Genomic DNA, 22,166 nt, shown 5'->3' with positions numbered 1-22,166 from the left:
AAGCTCACAGCCTGGGCAAAAGAGCCGCTAAAGAGATGAGATCTGCCAAATTTCTCATTACAGAAGCAGAACAGGAATAAAGCGCAGGGGGGAAGAGGAGGCCTGGCTGTGGCAGAAAGGAGGAGAAAAAATAAAAAAGTAAAAACATTATGAGCAGCTGCAGGGGACTTGCCGCTCTAACCCGCGGTGCCAGGCTGCTGTAGTGGAGGTAGAGCGGTGTCAGGATGAGGCACCAGGCTCATTTACTACAACAACAAGGGACAACTGGCACATTCTTCACCGCCAAAGCCCACATTTGATTTATTCTCACCAGGACGTCTTGTGTGATTTGCGAGCATTGTGATGGAGACACTCGTATGCTAATGAGCCGACATATTTTTGTGTGAATTATAAAAAGGGGGAAAAAGTAAAGTCAGCTTTTCTATCACTTTCACATCAAAGTAACTCCACAAGTGCTGTTGCCTCGGGTCTGACTCTGTGGCTGCAGGGCAGACATGAAATTGTTATTATTATGCTATTGAACTGCATGCTGATTCCACACTTTGCTTATAATTAGCCGTCTCTGGATACCTGATTCTCGTCTGGCTGTTTAAGAGAAGTGCTCTGGTTTCCGTGCAGTGTTAAAAAGCTGCGTCCTGTCAAACCGGCAGCAACACTGGCACATGTGGAAAACACATGTTGTTGCACAGTTAACAGTAGTGATGAACTTGTATTTGGAAGCAAAGCATCACAGTAAAAGAGGGATATTTATCACACGTTAGTTTATTGCTCATTCCCTTGCAGTGATGGTGCTGCTGTATATAACATTTAATGCTCAATCCGTAGGCATGAAACAGCGGGTATGTTTTGTTAATAAGAGAATAAAGTTCTTTAAAAGCAAAAGAAAACAGATTTAACTCATTTTGTGCTTGAATAAAGCTTATAGACATAATTATGGAGAAGGAGTTTGTGAGCTCCATCAGCCTAAAGATAGAAGCAGAGGGGCAGAGGGAGAAGCAGGCTGCCTTTAGGCCAGCACACCCATCCTGTCTCTGCCTTTCCTGTTCCACAGCCACGCTCAGAGCTATGTTCACAGTGATTAGGGATGGCACTTTCCTCCATTTGGCCAGGAGCTCATTACTGCACCTTTTTTTTTTGTTTTCAGGCAGAATTTCCCCCAAGCTCAGACATTTCAGGAGGCCATCCCTGAGTCTACCCGCGCTGCGCATCGGTGGTCTGCGCCCACATCTGGAAACGATGCAGCGTGTGCTGTATTATTTTAGGCTTCAAACAACTTAACAGACACTCCTATACAACAAGTGAACGGGGAGCTGCGGTTTCCAGGCCGACCGCAACTTTCCTACATGAGAATCTTGGATGATGTCCTCCAGACTAATTATGCTTTTGTGTTGTTTTTTCTTGCAGCGGCTCAGAGGCGTTTGTGAAGGTGTTGCGGCTCGTGTTTCACCACGTCGGAGCCAACAGCTCTGTCACTCTGCATTCTGGCATTTTGTAAATATTTGAACAAATTGGACGGCTGATTATGGCGCGACTCAGACAGACAGCAGGACATATAAAGGAGAGTTCATAAACTCGCTGTTAAAATAACAGAGGGTCTCCGGCCTTTTCTTTCTTTGAAAAGGTGGAGTTTCCTTTTCTGCAGGGAGGCCAGCCACAGCTCTGGCCATGACCCCACACACCACTCCAATATCATCCCTCTTCACTTTATTTATTGTCCTCTCCGGTATTGTTTCTCTTTCATCTAATGCCATGCATTAGGTAATTTTAGAGCATTTTGGGTGGGCATTAAAGTTATTTTCTATCCAACTCTATTTAGAGCGTTGCTGTCTCTGTGGAGCAGACAGCTCAAACTCTTTTCCCCTCTTCTCTTTTCTCACACATTGTGGTGGAGATAGAAAGCGTGTGCGTGCCACTCACATAGCTGGCAGGGGCGAGCGTCCCGGGCTGCTGTCACTGCCGTTGCTGTTTCCATGGTCCATCGCTCCATTCATCTCCTCACGGATGGCGTTGGCCAGGGAGTTGAGGGTGGGACTTCCAATGGAAGCAGTAGTGTATAGAGGTATGTTGTTTTCTGCCATTGAAGCCTGAAAAGCAAAGCCCGAAGCATTAAATGTGAAACGGAAGAGAGTTGTCAGCACTTTCTCACTTGCCCATCACTCTTTTCATACCAGTACAACCCCTTCAAAACAAAGACTAGAGGAGAGATTTTATATTATTTTGTGTTTTTCAGAAGTTCTGAGCAAGGCAGCTAAAGATGAAGTCACTTTTTCTTTTTTACCTGGAAGGCAGCAGAGCAGAGGGTCGGACCATAGCCCAAGCTGGTCTGAATGTTCTTCACTAAGGCTGGACTTCTGCAAACAGAGAAAATTAAATTACAAACCACAGACTCATGTCTCACCTAGCATGCATTCCTAAGCTGCAGTATCTTATTTCATAAAAAGAAATCAATGCACTTTGTATAAGAACTAAACACATTTACTGGTGTAGTAATGTGGATATTAAGGCTATAGTTCTAAGATGTTCAATCACTTCACAATACCACACAACTACCTTCAACACTTTGCATTTCATGGGAAGAAAGAACAAGTTGATGGAAGCAATCTTGTGAAAGCATGATGGATGGCGAGCTAAACACAAAAAGCATGATGACAACACTGAANNGGGGGGGGGGGGCATGCAGGTAGGGCTGGGCCTCTGGAGTTAGCAGCGCAGGCGGAAGTGCTTACTGTACGAGCAGCTCATCAAAGTTCTCATCAGTGGCGCATTTCCGAGGGCGGCCTCGCTGTATGTGGCGGCCGCGCTTAAACTCCTCATCATCAACGGTCCAAAAGGACCCAAACTCATCCTCTACTCTCACAAAGCACTTATGCAAGGAAAGGTTGGTGCGAATGGCACCCTGGGGAAGCAAACCAGCGGGGAGGGAGCAGGGGCAGCCAGATGCAGATGCAGTGATCAACAGGACAGACAGAGGATGGACAGACAGACACAGGGAGGAGGGCAGAGGGTGAGGATCCAAATGAAAATAAGCCATTGTGGGTTATAAGGCATCACCAAAAAGCTACTGAAAGCATGGAGGGAGGGCACCCCAAAGCAAGAAGGGACTTTGGACGTTATGGCACACAGACAATGAGATGAAGCAGCAGCAGCCTCTTCCCATCAGTGAGACAGACGCTAGTCAGGGCTCAAAAGGCCAAACCTACCCACTGATCTTTTGAGGCCGTCTCTTTTGGAACTCTATTTCGTCGACTGTCCAGACAGCCCCTTTTACGTTTTCTACCCGCACAAAACACTTGTGAAGACTAAGATTATGCCGGACTGCATTCTGCAGTTGGTGTGAAAACAAAGAGAGAAAAGGAAAGGTTGCTATCAGTACAGTAAACATTGTCTGCATGGGGAAAAAAATCATTTCAAAGAAGAAATATTATGACAGGCACTGGATGAAACCTGAATGAAAACAATAAATAAGCCAGAATGTTATTGGCAGTAAATGGTCCCAAAGTTTCAAATGACTTAAACAACAAGTAAATATTTCTTGGTTTCCATGGCAATAGAGTCAGTGACATGCTTTTTATCTTATCACTCACAACACTGTCTTTTCTGATCAGTCAGTACAAATATAATGAGTGAAATGCAGAAAACTAACATTTCACTCATGAGTTCTGAGTTATTTAGATGCATCACAATGTGAGGAAAAAGAGCTATTAAAACTTAAATCCAGGGACCAATCCAAACCATTTAGGCATGAAAGTAGACCTGCATATATCATCCCTTTGTTATTCCAGGAGCTACGCTGAGTGCATGTGTGTATATTAAGTATGTGTGTGTATAGAGAGAGAGAGAGTTGTGGAATCCAGTGTTTAGAACACCAATGTGCCCCTATGGAAGGGTTGTCAGTGAGTGTGGGAGCTGATGGAGGACGGGGGTGGAGCAGGGTGGTGGTAGTGTGAGTGTGAGTGTGAGTGTGTATGTTGGGTCTCATCCAGCTGCGTGTCACAGACCAGCTAAGGCTGAGGCTCATTCAAATCTCACTTTCTGACTCCAGTCATTTCTTGTTTTAGATTGTTGTTTTGTTTTTGTTGTGTGTGTGTGTCTGTGTGTGTGTGTGTATGTGGCCTGGTGGAAAACAGAGTGTTCCCTTCTGAAGTCAATGTGAGAGGCTCAGCCAGGAGTCACTGGCAGAGCACTGCTATGTTAGAGTAATGCCACCCACCACCAGAACATCCCCACATATTACTAGGAGATTGTTTTTTTTCATTTTCTTCTCTCTCTGTCTTCTTTTTTCTTTTTCACAAGAATGCACATATTCCTCTCTTTGGTTTTTCTATGTGGTTCACATGTTTGCTTAAAGGGCGGTTCATTTGGACTGAATAAGTGGAGTATTGTTATATGTTTGGGTAGAGGTTCATTTATAAAGGTATTACGCCTGGCTATCATTTCATTCTCCCCAACATCAACACAACATCTCCTTCTGGTTCAAAGAAGTCAGGAAGAACAGTAAAATTACCTTCCACGTCGCTGCGTTGCGCCTAAAATATGCAAACATTCGTGTGAACCAGTTGTAGATTTCGTTTAGTGTTAGCTGCTTTTCTGGAGATTCGAGGATTGCCTGGATGAGGAACAGTGACAGAAACAAACATTTACAATTTTGCTCCCTTCACAGAGTGATCAATAATTCACAAGAGGCATGCAGGTTTGTGTGTGTTCTCTTGAGAAAAACACAGAGAAGAGCAAAGAAACTGTCTCTGTGAAGTGTACTCCCTACTCTGTTTATAGAAGTCTTCTGCACTTTTCATTCAAAACGGCAGATTTGAATATATTTTCCTTTGTGGGTGTAAATGAAGGGCAAGCGAAAACATTTCTCAGGCAGATTACAGGGCAGCAATTATGGCCGGCTCAGATTAATTCCTGAGATCCCAGATTACTGTGGCCGAGCAATAATTGACTGGCCATCTTAAAACAGGTTCATCCCTACTGTTGTGTGAAATGAATTTGGTAATAATCACAGCCACTGGAATGCTTAATCAAATGCAATTGTCATATGTGGCTGTTTTTTTGAATCCTGTACGCATTCTTGCACTCATTTGAAGATGGTTAATCTGCTCCTCTGTCTAAATTTTATTTGAAATTTAACAAGGAAGGAAGAGAGAAATAAGCAGAATAACTGTAGTTTGTGACCTTCTAAATAGCTGACTGTATATCTGCTGTATTCCTCACTATGACTAGGCAGGGTGAAGGCTATTAAAGGCCCTGTTTTCCTAAATGTAGACAGATTAAAAAGCAGTATCCTTACCTGTCTTATTAATGAGGCATACGTGAACGGCGGTCTAACATCTGCATTCATGTAAAACTCTTTGTTTTGACTGAGATCTGCACACAGGGAACAAACACAAACTGTGTCAATATGGAATAAAATGATCAGGTGTCAACACAAATGTCCCATCAGAGGCTGAAAACACAAAGTACAGCATGATTACATGGTTGTGTATACAGTCAGTCATTGTGCAGTTCCATGTATTTAATTGTGAGTGTGTGTGTGCAGTCTGCAGTACCTGGAGAGATGGGCATGTTGTACTTTTCTGAGTAGCGCCGTCGCATGGGGCCCACGCTGTGGAGGCTGTTGGCTGTGATGACGGAGTGGGTCTGGGACAGGGGTGTGAGGGGTGCCGTTGGTGTGGTGGGGGTCTGGGGCAGGCTCAGAGGAGGAGAGGCCTCAGGGGCCGATTTGGACAATGTGACGTTGGAAACCAGGTTGAGCTGAGGAGACAGACAGACACACACACAGACAGGAGCACAGTTAGTCCCCTAATTACCCATGTGTCTCAGACGCCTCATTGGCTATGCATATCTCCGCTCTAATTGCAGACGGGCCCTGAGATGATCCATGAACGTTTGCTAAATGTTTGGAAAACAACCCTGGAGGCCCCGCTCCTCCACCTCCTCTATTCTTCACGCTCTGCTCTCTCCTCCCTCCCTCTCTATCGGTGCCGTGTTCCCAGCTTTCTGTCTCATCGCCTTTTGTTAAATCTTTTGTCCCCCCTTGTCCTGTTTGGACAACACACCCCCACCTCATCCACCCACTGTGGGTCTGCAGCATTGTAACTGGTGAGGGTCGAGTGGAGTGAGGGAAGATGGGCGGCCCGAACAGCTCTGAAAAATGACAGTGTGATTCTCACCTACCGCTGAGCAGCCCCGCTAATAAGGCAGCCAGAGGAAGAAGCCAATCTGGGCTAATTACAAGCTGAAATTGTATTGTGAGGACTCTAATTAGGAGCTGCTTATGGAGGTGATCTGATGATTAACTACTGTATCTGACTGACCTCCATCATCAGGGCCACGATGGCCGTGGTAAAGATGGCCTCACAGTGTTTTCATGGACAGCCTTATGTAGAAAATATTTGGTTTTACTGCTGAGCACTGTGTGTGGATGGGCTGGGTGGGCTGAGGAGAAGGAGGGATTTAAGTAATAATGGCTACAAGGTAAACTAATTATGGCAAGTGCTCCTAAGGTATAGCATGGCTTCCAGCAGCTGTGGCGGCTGTGAGCCAAGTGCCAAGCCTCCATACTGGAGCAGCAGTCAAGTGGAAAATTCTAGCCTGACCCCCTGCTCCAGCTATTAATTGGCAGGAAAACTAATGACACAGATACATATTCCAACAAAATTGTTCTAATTGCTAATTTGCCGAAGGAGGCCAGTTTCCAAATTAAACATGACTTCAGACTGTGAGAAAAAGAGAGAAGAGAAAATACAGAGAGAGAAATGGGGAGCTAGGAAAAAAAGGGAGATGTGTTGAAGGGACACATCTCATCTGTGACATCATTTGTTGATTACCAGGAGATCAGACGTGATGATTGACAACAGACAGTTGACTGTACAAAGCAACGCAGATCCTGTTCAGCCACCAATTATTACCAGCATGTATAATATAGAGCTTAGAAATCCAAGGTTGCCACCCCCAGAATTCAGTGTTGACATGACACTGTCACAACAATATTTTTTGGTTTATTTAGAATTAATTTACAATTACAAATACTTTTTTTTTTATTTTACAAAGAAATAGACCCTATTAAATTATTACGTTGCAAACTACTCTCACCAAAATTAGAGACGGACATGTGTCCAAGTCCTCACAATGTCTATTTATGTTTTGGAGGCTGAACTCTGGCTTTCTGGCAGATTCTGCCCAAATAATTTGGATTACTGCTGGGATGCACAAATGTAGACTACATCCTCACCAACAGTAGCAGAAGATGTGTTATTCTAAATCACGAGCAAAATAAATCACACTAGGGTTCGCGTGTTTCTGACACAATGCTATCAATAGAATGGGGCTGCGGTGTTGACTTCTCTTCCTGTGGATTAGCAGGCTTTGTTTCATGTTTCATCCATATTCCCTGGCAATAAACACAGAGAGGCTTCAACAATAGGCCAGACAGGCTGGTAATAGCCTTGCCTTTGTTTGCCTCACCATTTGGGCTCACTCCAGTGCCTAGACAAAATGAGACTTCAGACTGAAATTAATTAAATGGTAATTGGTGATCTAATTATACTGGCTTTGACTCGGCAAGCTGCTAAAGAAAATAAACAAAAAGTCCCTCCTTAATTATGTATGGCGTAAAAGGTCAGATTTCTGACAAGAATGCTTAGTGACACCGAGTGCAGACACCCACCCACACACTCAGAGGCAAATACAAACACGCACATACACGGAATACACACACAGAGAACAGGCATTGCTAATGTGGCACATTTTGTTTTGATCTTCCCCCCAGCCCCCCCACCCCACATCCACCTCAGAAGAATAAAATGAGTCCTATTCATTTGACGTGGTACATGCACAGTATCAGTTTGTTTGTCTTTAATTATAACTAAATGTAAACCGGCAAATTCATCTGTGCTACTCTGCTGTGACAGTTGGCTACTTACACATGCCTTTATTATATGCAACAGCACAGAACAGCAGAAAGGCATAACTAGCAATTACTGGAAGAACACAATTGTTTTTTCAGAGTAGTTCCAGTCAGCTCTGAGAATACTTTCATTCTGCATCTACTAAAAAGAAGATTTTATTCTTTTTTTTGGTGGCCACTGCAATCTCACTAAAGCCTCAATGGGGCCACGGGCCCTGACCTGTGCAGGTCCACCACTCACCCAGCCGAAGCCAGACATATTTATCATAGCATTTCATAGCGGCTCACAGCAGGCAAAGTAGCGCTGGAGAATGGGAGTCTATTTATTTGAATAAAAATCCCAGCTTGCCCCCTTGAGAGTGTTAACGCTGAGCTTTGACACAGCCATTCTCACAGGCCCCGGGGAGAGAGGAGAGGTAGTGAACTCAAGATGCTATCTGCCACCCTTACCACTTTTCATATACAAATGTCCCTGTGTCAGAGCCCTCGTTTTGCACTCTAATCTACACAATCAGTGTGTGTGACACAGGCGCAGCTTTTACAGACAGCCCATTGTCGTCCGACATCTCCGGGCGCTTTATGTTGACGGGTTGCGCTGCGTTCAGCTCACATGCAGCCTCTGCACGTCAATGGCCACCTCACTGACTGTAAATAAATGATCCAAGCTGCACTGAGACAAGACTCGTGCATGTATATTGTGCGTCTGTGTGCGTGATTTCAGATTCACGCCCTGCAGTGAAATGATCTTTGCACATTTGGCTCCCCGAATGAACTGTCATACAGGCTGAAATATGGTGGTGAGGCCCCTTCTTAAACATGACAAAATAGCTCAGACACTTAAATGCCATATGTTAAGCCCTTGCCCCTATAGGATAGGGATTAAGCAGTAGGCTTTATGGCGTGGCATATATTAAGAGTGATAAGCATGATGTCTGGAATGTGTCAAGAAGATAATAAATTGATCTGCTGTTACATTTATTCACATCAGTTGTTCACCTGCAACATATTTTGGTGAATCACCACTGAGACATTTCCTTTTCTTTTCTCATCCTGCATCATTTGCATTTTTACAAAATGACCTTTGTTCACTCTTCATTCTGTTGTTGACTATGATACCAAACTCTATTTAAACAACATTTAAGTCAAAGATTAGCTTCTGTTTAGATCTTATTTCACCAATTACTTTTAAAGATGGCTGAGGGTAATCCCTACAAATTTTCAACCCTAAACAAAGATACAGATGTCCTAAGGAAAGCATCTGTTATCATAGAAAATCAATATTAAAATCAAAATCAGCAAGTGCTGCTACCACCTATATTTTGGAATGGCATCAGCTAGCATATCTGTACATATCAATCCATAATATTTCAATTTCAGCCAACTATATTATAATCATTATTAGTATTATTATTATTATTCTATATGCATTAGAATAAATATTTCTTATATTTTATGTTATGTGGCAGAAAAGTACTTTGTAACTTCTCTTTTAAAAGCACTAAAAATAAATGTCTGTCTATAAAATATAATGTTTGTTATTATTATTGCTGTATTTCTATCTCTGCTTTTTTCTGTCTGCCCAAACAGGCACTGGTTCTCTGGAGCTGAGGCTGTTACAGAGTGTGCATCCAGTTCATCACAGACACCAAATTGAATCTCGGATGTCAGCAGATGTGGTCCAAACAATATTTACTGCCTCCCTCCAGAGAACAGCTGTTTTTATTTAGCAGATAAATAAGGAGATGGAGGAAGGGATTAATGAATACATGTGTGCCAATTAAGACAAACAAAAGGATGGGGGGAGGGACAAGAGAAAGACGTATGACAGGGTTGCTGCTCACCGGCTGTGGGGTGGCTTTGGGCTCCGTGGACTTGACATGAAGGTGCGTCATCATAGCTTGCAGACGTTCTTTGTCTTTCGCTAGCTGTAATGAGGGAAGAGAACACATTACATTTTTTATATACAAAAAGAAAAAATCTCTACTTTAATTAATTCCATACATTCCTTTGCAGCGAAGGCATCCTTTACGATGAGCTTGTTGGAACAAATCCATCTTTTTGCTCTCGAGACCATCTAATTATTTATTCTCAAAATGCTTTTGGAAGCTGTCAACAACTCTGCACTTCAGACAATCTAACTACTGTCTCCAATTCAAGGTTAAAAGATACTGCGTCTCATTGCCAATAACAAGCCTGGGCCCTTTCTACCTGTCTGAAACTCAGCGCTGTCTTAGCTGCCAGCTTAAATCACGGTGATAGGCTGCATGCAGAGGAAGTCTGTGTCTGATAAACCTTCACGCCATCCCTCTGGATAATACACAAGCAGAGCGGAAATAACAGGACGTTGGTATGGTGTAATGTTTGAGCAACTGAACTCTCATTGTTTAAGTTTAACATCCTGTAAACCACAACTGTTTTATACTCATTAGCAGTCATTTTAGGGTATTATGTGGCTAATATGTGAACCACAAGAGAATGCGGCACAGAATCTGGAATACATTACAAGGTAATTCATAAAAATACAGTTTAATGGAACTCTTGGTTTTATAATAATAAATACGTGCAACCTTACATTAGCAATGTGGTCACCATTTAACCCACCACTCTTACACATACTCACATACGTCACACAAGCCATTATAATGCCCCCATGATGGGATGACTGTGAACCATGACTTTTCCCATAAGTGCATTCTTAATGTACACATGCAGATTTTTCTTTTATCACAGAATAAGGCAAAGAAAGATCACACATAGCCGTATTAAAACCACCGACTGTCAAAAGTTTTCCGGGTAGTGTTTTCTTTAAAGTCACTCAGCACTGAGCGCCCATCTGCACCACGCTGCCGAGTCATTTCACCAAGTGTTTTATTGTTGGTGCCAAACAGTTAAAAGTCATAAATAACTTTAAAACCCAGTAAAATTCAAAATGTAATTATCTTCTCTACTTAGCCCCGGGCCCTTCATATATCTTTTCCTGGCTGTCATGCATACATAACACATTTTTAATGACTGATTACTTGCAAATCTACAAAATTATTTCATTCTTCTGCCCCACCCCCCCCTTCCATGAGTGACCCCCTGGCTGATATCAGACGGACAGGGAGGGGTTCAGCAGACACTGAGGAAGTGTCAGGAGAAGAAGACACATAAATATTTGGGCCAAAACAAACTATGAGACAATACCTGCAGCTCCAGCTGTTGTACGACCTGCATTTGCACCCGACACTGGGCCGTGCTCCTGTCATCCAGGGCGTGCTCATTGTTAAGATGCCTGGAAAACAAAAAACAGAGAACACACAAAAAAAGCTGGTGTTAGTTTGACTTCTGCAGCCTCTTACATATAAGAAACAAAAGTCTTGTAATGTCTGGTTTAATGATGGTAATTGGGTAAAGCACAATGTATAGAGAATATGTGGTAAATAACCATGCAGAGCTTCACATACTGCACAGATTACACACACATAAAATCTGCAGAACCAGAAGAAACACTTCTTTTAACATACAAGAATGACACTCAATATTTCATGGCAGTCATGTCTGCTCCAACTACAGCTCACAGATAAGAGGAATGATTGAAGAATTTCAGGTTGGACTCCTTTGCTAAATTATGCACCGGTGCCCTGATGCCATTTCTTCTCACTCCAGCTACCTTTTGCCTTGTTGAATTTGCCCTTTTTTTGTGTGTTTTTTCTGCTAATTGTGTCATTAAAATTAAGAGAATTCAAATAAAGCCAGACCAAATGGCGAGGACAACAGGGCGAGGAGATGGGATCTGTCACAAACTTGACACAACTATGGATATAATTATGCATGATTATTTTATACAGGGAAGATGTTCTCTTTTCCTGTACGTTTATAACTAATCTAAATAAGTAGCTCGCTGGGTAGCAGACGAGGGTTTTTTTCTGTGATTTATATAAAATGGTGGAGATAAGGTTCACGAGTGAAGGAAATATGATTGGAGGAATTTTATCAGCCGCCGCATGAATTACTGTTTGAAAATGCTTATGCAGGGGCATTTCATTAATCATTTAATCATAATCCGAGCAGGATGTTTGAACTGATTTCACAAATACCCTTTCATTTCACTACTTCATTATGCTCGCTAATGGATCCAATATATTATATATATCATAAATTATATCACATCTTCGGTGACCATGTAGGTCACTGTCACCAGGCATGTCTGTGTGCACACAGTGGCGCCGGCAGATGGGAGAGAGGTGTGTGTGTGTGTGTAACACGGCTGCCTTTTCAAATGCACTTTTTCTGTCATTTACTGCAAATCAAAAATAGCCAGAGTCGACCTGTGAAGGCACAGACAGTGGCAGCGCTGGCGTTATGATAGCCCAATAAATTTGACGCCGTTGCTTTATGTACAGACAACACATTTGTGCATTAAACAGCACAGACGCTCAGAAAACAGACACATATGAAGGGAAGGGAAATTGATAGTGCTCTGCTTGAAATGTGAAGGTTTCTGTTCAGCTGTGGTATTTTCAACCTTGAGGTGAATGATTTAAATCTTTATGGGAAACGTGGTCTCTCTTCTCTCCCCCCCTTCAAGTCCTCCTATTGTGTTTTGATAATACATTTTTCAAAATGACTGTGATATACATTCAGCGCTTGAAGTTAATTATTGTGGCGAAAAATAAATTAAAAAGGCATATTTAAAGAAAGCGTGGGCAATAACCCCCTCTTGCTGAAATCAATTCAGACCTTCTTCTGGGCTTTCCATTTGTTTGAGTTAAATAAATGCCCATTTAATTAAGTAGGTCGGAAAATGAAACTGGTAAACATTTCAGGACATCTTACTAAATTTCAAAGAAGAAAATAATAGGTAAAGACGTTTCAGCTTCAATTTAACTGGCACAGACTGAATTTTCAATGAAGGGTGGCCTACGTGAGCAGCTTTGGAATTTCTCTGTTCATAGGAGACATGTGCCCTGCTTCTTTTCATCCTTTGTTACATTCCACTTTATTTCTTCTAATGACATGGAGAGTCACAGTGCATAATTAATAGGAAATGAAATATTCAAATGGCCCTAATGCAGCCTTGAGAGGAGTGTCTGGACACGGGAGCATGGGATACGGGGGAATTGACATCGAGAGAGACTATGAACGTTGGCATGTGTCACTTTCTGGACTTCAAATGAAGCCACTTTTAAAAGCTCTCTGGCAGGATGACAGCCCCTAATGTAAATTGCCACAATAAAACAAGTTAAATAGACATTCCTGTAACAGTCGGCTTTTTACATATCAGTTAGTTCGCCTTTTTTTCTCCTTTACAATTTCTAATTATATAGACTGGACCCAGAGCTTAAGGCTGTCTCTGAGGAAGGTTTATCATCTTCACTGTTTGGTGGAATTTAAATTAAACCACACATCTTTACAATAGTATTTACATTTAAATGCATTAAAGATTTTGGTGCATATTTCTAATTATTTCCACAGTATTAAGTATTAAAACATAGTACAGAGCATTAAAATCATTCGTTTTATGTAAGGATTACAGTTTTTAAACTTGATTTTACATTATTTTACATTTGGCTTATTTGTGGTTTTTCATGAGGTCTGAATAGTGTGCAGTGGTGCAAAACATTTGCTCCGTGGTGTTGAGGTGTGAGAGAGGAGTGTTTCAGCAGGCAGGCAGTGCAGCACTAGAGGGCACTGCAGTGTTTCCCTGGCTCTGACCTCTGACTGGACACTGAAGAGAAAGGGTCTTGACCCCCGTAAAAACAGCAGGCTCCTCTACGAACCCAACCCCACCCTTCTGTGTGCTGAACCAGAAAACAGGAACAGGGATTTTGGTGCTTTGTATTTATCGAGATAGTGCTTGTAGGTATGTAATGTTTTCTTTAAAAGATAGAATAAATACACACACAGTTTAAAACAACATTTCAGTCCCGTGTTAGTTGTTACTGTTGGCATGTGGAGCTGAAATCTGGTTGACGTTAGAGTCCTCCTCACCTTTCTCTCTCTGGTACACAGTACACTGTGTTCTGCTGACTACACACACACACACACACACCTCTTTTCACTTATATTTTCAACATTTCTCCCAACCTTAGGAGACTTTTGCAAGAGCATTAAAACGTCTGCATGTATTCTTTATTTTTATTTTTGATTGTTTTCGGAGGCCTGCAGTATCAGTTGCTGGGATTCATGTGGAAGTGCTTAAGGGTTTGAGAGTTAACACCTTGGTGAGCTGCTCGCACTCTTGCCTGCTGTTAAACAAAGGCAGCTTTGTGGAGACTCTCCCCAAATGTTTTCTTAACATGTTCCAAGCAGTTTGAGCAGGCAACTAAAGTAAACAAGATGTTGCCATGATAAAAACACTTGTAAAAACACAGCAGAGTGCACTTAGAGACTTTTGAAGGCAGAGCTCTACCGGGCACACTGAATTTAATTCCCCTCTCTTCTATAAACAAAGGGTGAGGCAATGTCAGAATACAATAAATAGTGATGGATTTAAGGGGGCACTCCCAAAGCTGAAATATGTGTGTCTATGTGGGAAAGTGTGTGTGTGCACTACGTGGTTTAATAACTACGTGTCACAGGATGTTTATTAAATGAAAATAAAAACATATAACTGCAATTTTTTCTTTTCCCTCTTGCACAGAGAACTGTACTGCACTCCCACACAATCTGGTGTGAAATGCTTTACTAAAGCAAACTGCGCTCCAAGTGGATTCAAGCAAACACCAGAAAAACGGGAATGTTGACAAAGACAGTCAAAACTTTCAGCTGCCTTGTGAGGCGTCCCTCTGCAGCACCTTTCTCTCCTGCGCCTGTGAGGAAGCTGTGTGCTCGCTGAGTGCTTGTTTTAGGATAATGGAATTGTGTCATATCTTGTTTAAAGTGCGACTAATCCGGGGTGACAGTGAGCCATTGATCTGCTGCCACAATGCAGATGTTTTCATCCTCTCCGTAACCATGGCGCTGTAATGTGTTGGATTACCTAGAGCGCACTACACACAGGGCTGATTAGTAAACCAGGGGCCTGACTCAGATGGAGAAACACGGTGCAGAACAAAGGCCCATGTCAGACCGGACAGGGTCAAACCTGTTAGACACTTCTCACACTGGAAAGATGCTACACAGCAGGTGATGCTGTCTTAGCTGGACCTCTTTAAGTATAGTATACATGGTTTCATTTTAACATAGTGCATAGGTTTGGGCCTTCAGTAAACCAGAAAACAAGTCAAGGAAGTAAAGCATGAAAGAGGAGAAGGAAATAAACCACTAAGAAAAAGCAGAGGCAGTCAAAGACACACACACCAATCCTCCTGTCCAGTGACAAGGGCAAACATGCAGAGCGCCCTAAGTGCGGGCTGCCACAGATAAACATCCTACCGTTGTTTGTTTGGGAAAAACGGCCCCGTCACCATGGGAACTGCACTTATCACAGGAATTAGAAGGCCCATGCCGTTCTCAGAAGGAGACCCCGCCACAGTACCCTTGTCAAGAGAGTGCCAACCCAGGCACCCGCACTCAGGAATAACAACCAGCTGCACCTGTAGTGCCTCTGAGTCGCCAGGGGTCACAAAACGTGTAATCGACCCGACACGAGGACAAACAAACTGTGATAGAAACGCACCTCCGACTATGACTTACTTGAGGAATGACTGGAAATCATCAAATACTGCCTCACATCCAGGCCACTTGCAAACACCGTGACCATAGAGAGGGTGACTGTGGTGGGAAGGCTCTTCTAGCGTGGATCTAAAAGAGAAATTCACAGAAAGAAAGGTGGTTATTAATAAAAACAAGTTTTCTGGAACACAAACACAGTTAGAGTCCTGTGGTCACATAGCATGTCACAGAAGATGGTTTCTCCTTTTAAGCTGGTTAGCACTTCCCTGTGTGTACTATATGTTGTTTCCACATGAAAACTTCAAGTCTGTGTGGAATCAGTGTACCTGTGTGATCCCTGCTTGCTCTTCTTTTAAAAAAGGGGACTCGTGTTGCGAAAGCACAACCAAATCAATATGTAATTATTTAGTATCACTGAGCCATGCTGCAATTCACTTTGATCAAGACTGCTAGGGGGCTCCCTCAATCGCTGCTTTTCCTGCGCTGCCTGCTGCATCATGTCCCAGGGCCCACCTGGAGGAGCGCGTACCACAACATGAAACCCCCAAAAGCATCAGGCGCTTTCACGCCGTGCACAAACTGTAAACATCCCCGCCTGGTATCAATTTATATACTGACCAATCCCTGTCACTGGGGGCTGACAAGCGCCTTGCATCTATGGGGGAGCGTATGGCTCCGTACAATCAGTCTAAATAGCAGGAACATCCCTGAAAAACAAACTTTACAACATCTTCCATATGGCGAGAGGCATGGAACCACAGCTAACCACAATCAGTGCTGAGAGAGAGCGGCCTGTGTCTGCTAAGAGAGCGAGACAGGCGGCCATATGGACACAGGCACTATACAAGACACACAACTTTCGGCAACAAGAGCCTGGGGGACTGGCCTATATCGCTGCCACCTGTGCTTCTGGTGGCTCGTGAGCACAACGCTGCTGCCGCTTCTCCTCGAGTCTGAGCACTGCTCTCTAAGACAACAGGCCAGATAGGGAGATTCATTACACCACAAACTGTTGTGTTGCCATGTGGGACTACTTCCAACCACTAAAATCTCATTCATATACATATATTAAATAAGAAATAATGTCTTATGCTACCACTTCAGGGGATGTCTTTAAGGATAGCGAGGAAAAATAAATACTGAAAATAACATCTTGTATTGCTGAGCCAATCGTCCATCTGCTGTGATTTTAAAAATTGATGCAAAAATGAATTAGTAAAAAAAGTAAAGAAATCTAACCATGGTGTGGCAATTTTGCCGGATTAAACAAGCTGATGTTCAGATTAAAATCTCATTTGTATCAATGTTGGTAAAGCTGTACCTCAAGTAGGAAATTTTAAAGGTCGTCACAGGTTTCCTTGTGTTATAATTACTTGCTTAAGAGTTCACATTGTTCATAACATGTGATAATTGCATTGCAATTAGGAAGCAGTCAAGCATTCATGAATGTGGTTAGCAGCTTTTTTTCCCTCCCTCTTTCAAAAGTCAGAATTTTTTTTTATTCAATTATGAATTATGCATTCACATTAAGACCTCTGTTTTGATACAGCTAATAAATAGACGGCGGAAGACCTATTATAATGAGTTTTTAACAAGGAAATGTGTGGACTGGTGAAGGTAACGCTGGTTTTTAATTTAAAGAGATCCTTTTTTAATTCTTTGCGAGCAGGCTTGTTGGTTAATTCTGTATTAATAAGATATTGAAATGTGGAGTGCGCTGGGAATCAGTGAGCACAAAGCGCTGTGAGGGGCTGGCGGCAGAAGAGCCCTTTTAAACGGTGGATGGCTAAACAGTAGTAAATGACAGAATTTACACCAAATGAGCTACATTAGTGTAATAGGAGAAGAGTGTAGGATTCATGGGGTTTTCTCCCATTTGAGAACATGTTGAAGGGGGAAAAAAAGAAAAAGGAAACCGCTTTGCAGTTCCCTGCATTGCGTTAAATTTGACTTGCACCCATGACAGGTCTGTCAGGATGTTATTATTGTCAGGCAGCCCGGGGGAAGAACACTCTAATGATCTTGTAACAGCGACGACGAAAACCGTGTCATCAGCTTCCTTTAGAGGAGTGGGAACATTAAAGTGCCTATAGACCCAGACAGCAAGTGTGCAAACCTTCCAGGTGTTGCACTGTGTTTATGTGTGGACAGACAGGAGGAACTGCACACAAGGATGACTTGAACAGCTGCTGGCCAGTTGTTTTCTAGTTCACTGCTTTTGATGAGATGCTTGGGCCATAAACAAGTCATGATCTATGGCATGATCGTGCGCTGATGGACTCAATCTATCAGCAAAAGTTGAAAGATTGATGTCCACCAATGCTAGGTCAGAGTCTGGCCACAGTGTGTGAAGCCAGTCACAACACTCTCCCTCACCATTGGTGCTAATGTTAGCCTATTCCCTTGTGTGCCCCCCCTCAATCCTCCATCCATACACCACTACCCTCCTCTTTTTAACTCTCTAGGCCCTACACTGGATCCTTTCCTTCCGTCTGTGCTACTGCATGGTTTACCCTAAATGATTTAATTATCTTTTTTTTCTGGTGTAAGACAAATGAAAGGCAAGAGAGATGGGAGTGCTGTGCCAAATCTGATAATTTATCTCCTTAACAGATTGCTGTGTTACAGTCCCCGAGCTGTGGTTACTGATGGTTGTTGGGAAGTAAAGTGGGCCAAGCGCTTTGTGAGGATGCTCCCCCTTACAAAGCTGATGCAGCACTGTATTGGGAATTTGTGTCAGATACAGATCAGGCACATTTCATTTAAATAAGCAAATCATTGAATAAAGATGACCTGGCTCACAGGGGTATATCTCTATCTATGCATCACAGTTCGTGGGCTGGGAAACAACACGGGCTGACAGATTGAGTGACTCAGGCCCTGGTCATATCAGGGATGTTATTCAGACAAACAGAAGTCCCAGCCTGCCTCGCCAGAGTGTTCTTCGAGACAAGTAAAAGCAGGAACACGTGCCTCGTCTTCGGTGTGTCAAGCCGGCAGTGATTGAATTTCTCCTCCTTCCTTAAGACGGAAGTGCAAAGCCGGTGAGTGATTCCTGTGGATGCACTTAAGGTTTTAGTTGCAGGCGTCGTTGTGCCTGGGCAGATTTTATATGACACATGAAACTAACTACATGGTACTTAGGGCCTGCTGTAAACCAATCTGAAGCCAGTCGGGAAAACAGGCCCATCAGCAGAGAGGCTTGTTTCTGTTGCATGACAAAAGGACTTGCAAAACCGCATCAATTAAAAGTTCATTAAGTTCAGCGCTGGGAGGATGAGTGGATGCTCTCTATTTACGCCTAGGCCGGCCCAGCCCATTATCTTCAACCTGATTATTCAAATCCCTGGATTATAACACAGACGTTTTCTCAGAGCCTTGCTTAGAATAATCATACTTAATAATATTTCATTTTTCTTCCCATGGAGTCTGATTAGAATTGAGTCTGCATCATCAAAAGAGAGGAACAATGCTCTTGATAGTTATGATTCAAGTGTTCCAAAATTAACACAAGAAGGGATTATTGGTTGTGTGGATCTAAATTAGCATCATTCAGCATTTAATAAGGAATGTTTTGTGTTCAATTTGTATCCGTCATATCTATTCTTCGTGATTGCACATTTGAAGCTCTAGCTAGGTAATCCGCGGCTTCCTTGAGCAGATGGGCTGGATGAGAATCACCTGCTCGGTTTTCTGACAGATCTAAGATACTGCGAGAATATTCAGACTGAGACTGCCTTCTTCACTTAAGCTTGTGTTAAACTGCTGTTGACATCTTCTTTAATCTCTGACAGTCAGCGCGAGGCAGAGGGGCTGCCAGCTCTTGCGTTATGTCTTCTCCGATGTTTCATGGAGCGCCTTAGCTGAGGCTGGTTTTTGCCTTTTCCTGCCATCGATGCTCACCTTGTTTGCTCGCTCGCGACAATGCATGATGGAGTGAACGAGTCAATATCCTCCCCTGCGATTTGTCTTCAGCTACACAGAAACCAGACATTCAGCCAGACACTGGATGAAGGACTGGAAGCTGGGGATACTGTCAGCTGTGGGAGGAGCTGATGGCCGTTTTTTTAAATTTTATTTTTCCCCAGTATGTGTGCTGGGAGATCTCTTTGAAACACAGTAAACAGGCTAAATCTGTACAGGTAATATGAATCAGTTTTAAACCACTGTTAAATAAGAAATAGCTGCTTTCTGTTTGTATCTTTCCATCAATGAATCGTAGTATTCCCTCTCAAAGTCACTCAGATTCCCTCTACAACCCCTCATGCCCCCTCTCTTTACCTCTAAAGGCCTGCTGGTTTACAGCGCTAAACATGTTTTCATCAGCATTGCTTTCATAATGACGCGTACGTTTTGATCACTGAAACACAAGTCAGATGTTATGCAGTGAGCTCATGGTGCCTGGAGGCTCCTGACTAGCAGTTCAAAGATCAGGCTTTGGTGCAAGAAAACAAGCAAATGTGTAAGATGCCAAATTAATTCCTTCCTTAAAGACATAAGACACACAGCTAGGAGAGCAAACACTTTTCACAGATGATTCAGCCTAGTTTTGAAAATATGATATACCCATGCTTTGTTTTTTCTAGCGTATAATAGCTTATTGTTCTTGATATGTTGTTTTCTTTTTCTATTACTGAACTGACAGGTGAGGATCATGTTGATCCTATGTGTCAACAGGTTTTCCAGTATACAAGGAAGCGTTTTTCTTTTCTGGAAAGACACTGCTACTTGAAAATGTCTTAAAGAATCTCAAGTCACACAGCTATACTTCCCAATGTAAAACTGAAACAATAGCAAGAGGGGGACAATACCCTGACCCCCTCATTAATAGTGTGGTGCACATTTCTCCAAATCCCTGTATTCCTTTCAGGTGTTCCTATGAAATCCCCAGCTGCATCCAGGCACAAAGAACAATGACCTTAATGGAAATAATACTTACTAACTATAAATAAATTAATCTCTATGCAAACCCTATGGGGACATGTCCATCAACTGTGGCCCTGTGAGAGATTGCTATTTTAAATGGGAATATATGGCACATGGGCCTTGTGTTTGCTCAACACAAAGATGACAGTGAAGACCAGATTAATTACCAGATGTAGGCTACAAATAACTTAAGGAACTTCATTTTGCGCTTGTGTGTGTCTTCACTGACCCATGTCCTCATTGCAAGAGATCGCAAAATATGCAAAGACACATGTAAATATAAGAAAACAAGAAATGCGTAAAAGACCACGCACAGAGACAGACTCACCCTTCTCTCTTGTGACTCATGTACTGCCCGTTGGTGGAGGCGTGCTGGTTGTGGAGTGGGTTCTTTGGCGGTGCCGGGGATGACAGGTCGAGGCCCCGGTGGCCGTTGTTGCTGCTGTGGTTGTGCTCCTCCTTCACGTGAGCGTTTGTCACCTCCTTCCACAGTTGCTGCAGCTCTGCTGGAATCATGCCTGAGACAAACAAATTGGATAATTAAATCAATTAACAGCTAATCCAACTCTCTTCTTCATCACTTAATTAAATCAAAGCGTCTGTAAACAAAGCCGAGTATTAATTAGAAAATATTCCACTACAGGGTAATGCACTGAGAGCACTTGCCTCCTCTCTCTCTCTTTCTCCCTGCCACCTCCTTTTCTCCCTCCTATTTTTCCTGTGATCTGAAGCGTGTTTGTATACACAAATCCCTGGCATTCACGCAAATTTCATGCCCAGAGTAAATAATTAACATCCAGACAAGGCATGAAATCTGAATAATCACCATCATTTTCTCTCAACAACAGAGATGTGAAGAGCATACACAACAAAAAGTTTACAATGGCAACACTAGAAAACATCCCACCCCTGCCTCCTTGAGAAACAGGACCCTGGGGTAATATTCTCAAAAGCGCATTAATGTGCAAAATACTTAAAGCTCTGCACCGCCTCCAATTGACACAGAAGACTTAAACCTCATTTAACAAGTCAAGCACACTGCAGCTCACACAGCCCTTTGAAAAAAAATCCCTTGAAGACAGAAGACATTTTTCTGTGTGCTGGAAACAAATCTACGGAGTGCGTGTGTGTTTTCTGCCTATGAGTGACAGCGATCCCGACACCCAGGGCCAGAGTCAGGATGAAGAAGGATAATGCTGTGTTTGTGCATCCCACTTGCCACGTCTGAGAGAAGAGAGAGGCTTTGTTTTATATATCTATATATGTATTTGTCCATCTATGGTGTGTCTGTGACTGTGCCAGAGGAGACCGCTTTCATTTGACATAAATGAGGATAAAGCTGATATGTAAAAAAAAAAAAAGATTAAGCCTCATGGGTGCAGAATCTGTGGCTATTTGTATTTTCAGTCAAAACATACTGCATCTGGACAACTCTGATTTTAATAGCATACTAAAAGATCTAATAGGGGAATATGAGTGGATTTGTATTGGGTATTCAAATTCTGTGCTTAAATAAGCCACGTGTTTTAAGTATGGTGAAAGAAGCCCTCGGATATGTGGTGAATTTAACCACAGAGCAAATGGGCAAGACCACTCGTTTAACATTACAATTAATTAAATCCATTCTCAAAATGAGCACTGGCAAATGAAAGATGATTTGCACATGCTTATCTACTTGGGTTTATATTCTCCGGATCCCCCCCCCCCTTCCTCCCTGTTTCTCATCACCAGC

At 42.7% G+C, this 22,166-nt stretch overlaps 1 protein-coding gene across 6 annotated transcripts in view; it reads right to left on the bottom strand.

The window, feature by feature from the left end:
* Window positions 1–1,917: 1,917 nt before the first annotated feature.
* The window catches only part of foxp1b (forkhead box P1b), a gene marked incomplete at its 3' end in the record, with an annotated part of 141,633 nt that continues 121,384 nt past the window's right edge, over window positions 1,918–22,166 (bottom strand). For all 6 annotated transcript variants that reach the window (XM_035662848.1, XM_035662850.1, XM_035662851.1 and 3 more), the window contains 10 exon segments: window positions 1,918–2,084; window positions 2,279–2,351; window positions 3,201–3,322; window positions 4,505–4,606; window positions 5,291–5,367; window positions 5,550–5,754; window positions 9,751–9,834; window positions 11,096–11,183; window positions 15,530–15,637; window positions 20,763–20,952. In XM_035662848.1, the coding sequence (XP_035518741.1) occupies window positions 1,918–2,084; window positions 2,279–2,351; window positions 3,201–3,322; window positions 4,505–4,606; window positions 5,291–5,367; window positions 5,550–5,754; window positions 9,751–9,834; window positions 11,096–11,183; window positions 15,530–15,637; window positions 20,763–20,952 (1,216 nt within the window).

This window comes from Morone saxatilis, unplaced genomic scaffold (assembly GCF_004916995.1).
Source record: "Morone saxatilis isolate NCDOM2014 unplaced genomic scaffold, NCSU_SB_2.0 Contig18, whole genome shotgun sequence".
Taxonomy (NCBI): domain Eukaryota; kingdom Metazoa; phylum Chordata; class Actinopteri; family Moronidae; genus Morone; species Morone saxatilis.
The sequence above is the reverse complement of the archived record's forward strand: the minus strand, read 5'-3'. Positions and strand labels throughout refer to the sequence as shown.